The 6,398-nt window shown below is 52.1% G+C and overlaps 3 protein-coding genes across 3 annotated transcripts in view; all 3 read right to left on the bottom strand.

Moving 5' to 3' along the window:
- Window positions 1–1,143, bottom strand: part of Pmar_PMAR022748 (hypothetical protein) — a gene marked incomplete at both ends in the record, with an annotated part of 2,240 nt that extends 1,097 nt beyond the window's left edge. The window contains 3 exons of the mRNA XM_002767199.1: window positions 297–823; window positions 883–963; window positions 1,008–1,143. Of these exons, the coding sequence (XP_002767245.1) occupies window positions 297–823; window positions 883–963; window positions 1,008–1,143 (744 nt within the window). The remainder of the gene's footprint in view (window positions 1–296; window positions 824–882; window positions 964–1,007) is intronic.
- Window positions 1,144–1,215: 72 nt separating this feature from the next.
- On the bottom strand, window positions 1,216–4,558 carry Pmar_PMAR022747 (Filamin-A-interacting protein, putative; the record flags this gene model as incomplete). Its single annotated transcript, XM_002767198.1, has 20 exons — window positions 1,216–1,337; window positions 1,383–1,510; window positions 1,557–1,661; window positions 1,706–1,817; window positions 1,860–1,962; window positions 2,009–2,088; window positions 2,133–2,217; window positions 2,262–2,396; window positions 2,593–2,658; window positions 2,706–2,807; window positions 2,856–3,026; window positions 3,196–3,282; window positions 3,323–3,445; window positions 3,533–3,607; window positions 3,652–3,762; window positions 3,808–3,861; window positions 3,908–4,025; window positions 4,047–4,153; window positions 4,205–4,385; window positions 4,431–4,558. 20 exons carry the CDS (start codon window positions 4,556–4,558, stop codon window positions 1,216–1,218), a joined length of 2,193 nt encoding a protein of 730 aa, XP_002767244.1.
- Window positions 4,559–4,689: 131 nt separating this feature from the next.
- Window positions 4,690–6,398, bottom strand: part of Pmar_PMAR022746 (26s proteasome regulatory subunit 7, psd7, putative) — a gene marked incomplete at both ends in the record, with an annotated part of 8,346 nt that continues 6,637 nt past the window's right edge. The window contains 9 exons of the mRNA XM_002767197.1: window positions 4,690–4,889; window positions 4,933–5,032; window positions 5,080–5,176; window positions 5,423–5,479; window positions 5,533–5,639; window positions 5,764–5,887; window positions 5,947–6,035; window positions 6,144–6,263; window positions 6,309–6,398. Of these exons, the coding sequence (XP_002767243.1) occupies window positions 4,690–4,889; window positions 4,933–5,032; window positions 5,080–5,176; window positions 5,423–5,479; window positions 5,533–5,639; window positions 5,764–5,887; window positions 5,947–6,035; window positions 6,144–6,263; window positions 6,309–6,398 (984 nt within the window). The remainder of the gene's footprint in view (window positions 4,890–4,932; window positions 5,033–5,079; window positions 5,177–5,422; window positions 5,480–5,532; window positions 5,640–5,763; window positions 5,888–5,946; window positions 6,036–6,143; window positions 6,264–6,308) is intronic.

Here is a 6,398-nt window from a genome sequence, read left to right as displayed (position 1 = left end):
AAAACCAGGAGGGCTTTTCCAGTGGATGTCGTTTTGCCGCGGCCGTCCCGAGTTTTATATGGTAGGAAGAGCAAAGTAGTGGCGAGCATATTCAGTGGGAAGAATTGGATACTCTCGAAAAGCCATAGCAGGTTAGTGACGTGGAATGGTATGAACACGCCCAGACACACATACGTGGCCACGCTCTTCCCTAATGTGACGGCTGTGAGGAGAAGAGGGCCGCCAATCAGGTCCAGGAGGAGGCCACCCCAGGCGAGCAGCTCCGCGAGCTGAAGCAGCGTCATGTGCCGCGGTACCAGCATGTGGACTAGTGGGAAATCCCAATTGTGCAACATTGTCTCTGTGATGTAGCCGCTGAGCCAGGCTTCTGATATCTTGCTCATGCCCGCCATGAAGTAGGTCCAGCATATGAGGAAGCGAAAAGCGAAGTAGAACCAGGACGGCACCGTGTGGACCAGAAACCTTCTGAGTTCCTTATCGTGATCAGAAGAGCTCAACAGCGACTCGGGCTCGCCACTCAAGCCATGGCTAGCATCAAAACCGGTCTGCTCTTCAGAGGTCATCAACAGGGACTCGGCCGTATCCATCATCTCTGGTCCTCGCCGGCTCAGCTCAGTGACACGGCTCACGTCATCATTCAGGCCACGAGGCGAGTACTCGAAGTCGGTGATAGTGAACAAGGAGAGCTCGAGGATGTTAAGATAGTAGTGGTTGTTCCAGTTGGTGAAGTCGGATATTCTAAGATAGGCATACACGATGAGAAGGGGTGCACTAGTCCAGCAGGAAGGCTCCAATGCGACGAAACAGACACTCATAAAGCAACCTAACATAGGCGTGGCTCACTTCCAACAAGCCGAGGCCGTTCCCAGCCGACTGACCCACCTACGACTAGGGCAAGATCCAGACTCAATGGGGTTAAGGGAACGTCGAAAGGGAGCTCTGCAGGGGCCACCGGGCTGAAACCTGAGAAAGAACAAGTCGTGCCTGAAATATGCTACGGCATCTACCTTGTGACATGATCTCAGCGGCGTGATCAGAGAACCATAGAATCTCTAATACGATGACAAAACCAAAGCACCTCCGATACAGCATGAACGGCCCGGCGTCGGCCCGACCGGTCAGCCAGGACAGACCAGAAGGCATCAGCGAAATGAACGAATAAAGTCCGTGCAATTTTGACTCGGCACAACACACCAGAAGACTTCGGAAATCGACTTATTGATTTGCATGCTCAGCAGGCCAGAGGTGGGACTCAGCGAGGTCGACATCATCCTCTTCCTGGCTTGGCTGAGTAGTCGCCTGGTTTTCCTTCGACTCCTCAGCGATGGTACTCGGCCCTGCACAGAAGGACACATACAACGTGGCGGTCCAATGTAGCAAACCTGCAGCAGCATCAACATGTTGCCGAGTTTTCCTGTCTCTGACTCGGCGATGTCTACGAGCTGACTCCACCGTAGTGTGTCGGAATAAGCTGGCCGGCGCTGGCATGTCCACGAAAGCATTATAGCCACTGAATAGGAAGCTGCACATCACTACGATCGAATACGACCACTCACTTGGTGCTGCTACTGCCGCTGACTGGTAGAGCAGGGATACTAGCCAGAGCAAGAGCCGTGCCGCCGCCACCACCAAAAGTAGCATGCAGTAGGCGCCTCTCCAGACTGAACCAAAGGGCTCAATCGTCAAAGTCGCTACAGGACTATACTCAGCTATCCGTTGCTCGTATGAGACCTTCGACTCAGATGCCCGTTTTTCAATGTGGCCTTGTAACCGGACCAGCTCCTTCAGCTTGCCGTTCGTGGTCGACACTTTAGTATCTGATCGACAATCCGACAACATCAGTTTGGCCCGAAGCTTACGGGCCTCCTTAACCTTCTGTTTGTTCTTAGCCTTAACTTTCTTAGCATACGATCGGGTACGTCGGAGTTCCTCAGCAACTGCCTGTGAATGCCGCGACATCTCCTACGGCATGATAGATCAATGACTGCTCCAATTCACCCAAGCCCACGAGCAATTCAAGCCTGGTTTCCTGCGCCTCTCTCGCCCACTGCTCTGCATCCTGAGCCGCCTTATGCCTCTCGTATTCATCTACACCACAGAGCTGCACTCAGCATGCCACAGCACCAACCTACGTGCTCTGTTGACATCTTTGAGCTCAGCCTTCAGAGCCGAGATGGACATCTCTTTCTCCTCCAACTTCTCCACAGTATTAGTAAGCTTACCACACAGCATGAAGACAGAAACAGCGAAGCTTGGGCTACATGAGCGAGAGTCTCCCTATGCTTCGACTGTAGCATAGTGTAGTCCCTGGCCATCTGCTCGAACTCAGCAGCCTTGTCTTCCGCAGCTCTCATCTGAGCTCTCGCTTGCTCCAATGAGCTAGCGACTATGACCGCCTGAGAAGACCATGCCCAGGCCAAAACACCCAGTGTTGGACTATCTGTTCACTTCCCTCAGGACTTTTGTCATTTATTGTAGGAATTCATATACGAATTCTGGTAGAAGTGTATAGAAACCGACAAAGGTTTCCTAGAATTTTTATATTGTCACCATGTAGTTGACCCTGTGCATATTTTCCCCCACGGAACGCACCTTATCCTCCTTTTCGGCCAAGGCCCGCTGATTTCTATCCTCTACTGACCTCAGCGCCGCCTCGAGCTGAGATCGCCACAGTTTCTGTATCTCCCTCAGATGTGTCGCCTCACCTCGCTGATGGTCTGTTTAGCCTCCGCACATGCTGTATTCATACCAGCCAGCCGTCTGTGCAGTTCACAGACCTCCGCCTCGTGGGCCATGGTCACTCGCGCCTTATCAAAAAGACAACTCCAGCTTTGACTGCGGCATTTCCCTCCCACCGTCTCCTCATCGAACTTTCTCTGGATCTCCGAAACGCGTCGCTCCGCCTCATTCACTTGCTCTGCTGCTCTATTGACTTGTTCACAGCATTCCCGACACTTCCGATCGAGCTCCTTCTCCAAGCGACCCACGCATCCCTCTTGAGCGGCTAGTTGAGATCGGAGATCGGCCTATTGAAAGCTGATGAAGTGGCAGAATTTCGGTATCAACTTAGACATTCTAATTCACTGTGTGGCCTTGGGCGATATGAACAACGAATCTCATGATTGTGTGGCCTCACCCTCTGGGCGGGCCCTAACCCTTGCTCTAGGTAAGCAGTTCGGTCCTGGTTTCTCTTACCATCTCTTTTTCACTTTCTTTCCTCAACGCCTTCTTCTCCTCCTCGTGAGCCCTCTTCATAGCTGTCACACTAGTCTCCAATCGTTCCTACGATAACACTAGCAGCCGTGGCTCCAATGAGGCATACAATTTCCCTTCCCCTTCTCGCGCTCTCCTCAGTGAGAGAAGCATGAGCCCGATCCGTCTTGGCCTTCTCAGCCAATGCATCTCGCGCTTCCTTCCCTCTCTGGAGAATCTCCGCCCTCTGTACCTACCACAACACCAGTAGTAGTCTACTTAGTAGCTGTTGGCCTTGTCCTTACTACTAATAGAAATAAAGGCGACAGTCGACGCTTACCTCAATCCTAGCTTGCAAGGTCGCTACCGTCTCCTCGTGCTGCTCCTTCAGTGAGGCCACCAGAGCACTTCCCTCCTGCTCCACCCAGTACGTAAGGGAACCAACCATCATTCGCCTACCTTCATTTTAGCCCCCATTTCAAAAACCTGCGCTTTCAGCTTCGGGATCGCACTGACCTGCTCTGCATACCGTCGCATCTCCAACTCTGCCTCCCTGAGCTTTCGCTGTAGCTGCATGAGAAAAGCCAATAATAGACTGCCACGGTTCTCCCCCACCGTCTCTTCCTCTCCCTTAACCTCCTCTCTCGCTTTCTTCAGTGCAGCATCGGCCTGCTCACCACAGATGGGCTGTCTCAACCCAGCAGCTACAGCCCACATCTTGTCGCTCCATAGCATTGCGTATCTTCTCCTGGTCGAGTTCTCGTTGCAACTCCGCGCACTTCTGCCTGCTGCTGGCCAGCCTTGACTCAATCGCCGCCATCTTGCGATTGTATCTGTCATCGAAAATACGCTACCTTCGAAGTTCCTCCAAGCCCCACTCGATCTCGAGCTCCCCCGCTATCTTCAACTTCTCTGCCTCAATGTCTTCCTGTGTGGTGATCATTCTATGTAGTCGCCGCATCTGACAGGCGGAGCGAAGCAACTTCAATAATGGCGAATAACCGCAACCCACTTCGTCAGCCTGAGTTTCCAACTGAACCTTCCACTGCGCCCTCGAGCTCTTCTGCTCCTGGAACGCCCTCTCAAGTTCTCCCTGTGTTTGGCCCAGCAGCTCCTCGACCTCCGACACCCTCCCTTGCAGGGCCGAGTTCTCCGTCACCACACTGTCGTTGTAGACTCTCAACTTCTCGAGCCTGCACGTCAGTAAGCAACGATTCGATCGCACATTGCAATTTCACTTCTCTTTAAAAAGCTGAACGGTCTCCTCCGCCTCTGTCAACTGCCTTTGTCTCATCTCTAACTGGCCCAGCAAGTGAGCGTAAGCGTCATCATCGTCATCACCACCTTGTTCCCTATCTAGAGGCATCGACAGAGTAAAGGCTCGTATGCTACTAGGAACGACCCACATTCCTGTCTCTGGCCGTCGAATTAACAACAAAAATCAAAGTAAGTAGAAACTGCGCACTCGGCGTTTCTCCACAACTCAACGCCATCACTTCACGGTGCTGTTGCCGACTTCTTGCTCTCTACAACAGACCAGTTCAGCGTTGGGAAGTCGCTAGGCTGCTCACCTTTAGCTGCAGAGATCTTCTCTGCCTTCGCCTCGGCCTTAGCCTCCGCCTCTGCCTCTCGTGCCTTATTAGCGATCTTGTTATTAATGAGGTTGTGCAGGGCGACCGTGGCACGCAGTATCGACCCTGGGGCCCATCAAGTTTCAATACTCATTTACCCTCGACCTACCCAAGTAAATGCACAGCATACTGTCGTTGGTCTCCACATTGAAGGAACGCATGAGCTCAACGTCCTCCTGGCTGTCACCAGGCAAGTAGTTGAATATGTTCTGACCAACGCCGAATACCCTGAGCATGGCAGCAGCGGTTGTCTCACCTGGAGATTGTAGATGATCTGTGCATTAGGAGGCAGCTTGCCGTCGATAACCTGCCCTAAGTACTGTGCAATCTCATTGATCTTCACCACAAGGGTTCTGAAAGGAGGCATTTCATCAACCACAGGAGTCGAGTCGAGAGGCGGTAGCAGTGGGGGGGAATATGCATATGGTCAACTACATGTCCTGCTGACCGTAAGGAAATTCCGATAAAATTGGAAAATACCCAAATTTCAATAACTAGCGAGGAAGCTCCTTAGCTCAGTGGAGGTAAGCAGACATATATTCCTCCAACACTGAGCGAAAGCGGCCGAAATCATAGCAAACGAGCTGCCCGAGACTTACTTCAAGGCATTCATCTTAGACTCCACTCGAGTGGCCAGAGTACTCGTGCTCTGCGTCCTGTCACAACACGCCATAAAGGGGCGGCCTTGTCTCGCTCACGAGCAACCCACCTGATGTCTCGCAGCAGATGCTCTACACCAACCTCCTCGGCTTCAAAGGCTCCAACAACAGAAGGCAAGTGAACGAAGGTTCTACGAGTGAGAGGATCCGCAGAGGCCTAAAAACAACGACGAGTTGAAGATCAATTCTGCTGTTGTCATAGCTGTTATCACGCAGGGCATCTCAGCGAAAGATATCGAATATTTTCTATACCATCCGAATGACCAGCAAGATTGAGTTACCTCTTCAGCCGAGTAGTAGGCCTGCATGGGGAAGTCTCTGGGATCGAGATCCCCCTTCTTGGCGGCACTGCTACTATTGCCTCCAGTGACGTCCATAATGAGGAACACAGGCTCCGGACAATACCTTGTAATGAGGAATACCAACACATTCTCAACAACATCCAGATGGAGACGACAGGCTACCGTCGGAAGATCTCATTGATTGCGAGATCGCTAGGTTTAATCCTGGGCCCGCTAGAGTACCACCCCACGACCACTTCCTTCTGCGAGACCTGCAATAGAAACACATAAGAACAAATGCTCTCTCTACCTGCTGCTCCCATCGAAACCCATACGATGAGTCATCAATCCCACCAACAGCATGCAAGAGCCGCGCCTACCTTTTTGAACATGGCATACATCTTTTCATGATAGTTATGGTCAACAAACCACACCTGAGGGTCTCTTAGGTCTTCCTCGAAGGGCAAGGCGAAGCTGTTGGTAACATGCAGTTTACCATCCTGAAAAGAGACACTACACAACTCTTCGCCTCGGAAAGGGTCTACCAGCATCTGGCCCAACAGCGTGCCCACAACACGTCTAGCTGTGCCCTTAGCCGCCCTGTTGTAATGATCGACAATAGAGAGGAGCACCTG

This window comes from Perkinsus marinus (genome assembly GCF_000006405.1).
Source record: "Perkinsus marinus ATCC 50983 genomic scaffold scf_1104296970874, whole genome shotgun sequence".
Classification (NCBI taxonomy): domain Eukaryota; phylum Perkinsozoa; order Perkinsida; family Perkinsidae; genus Perkinsus; species Perkinsus marinus.
The sequence above is the reverse complement of the archived record's forward strand: the minus strand, read 5'-3'. Positions and strand labels throughout refer to the sequence as shown.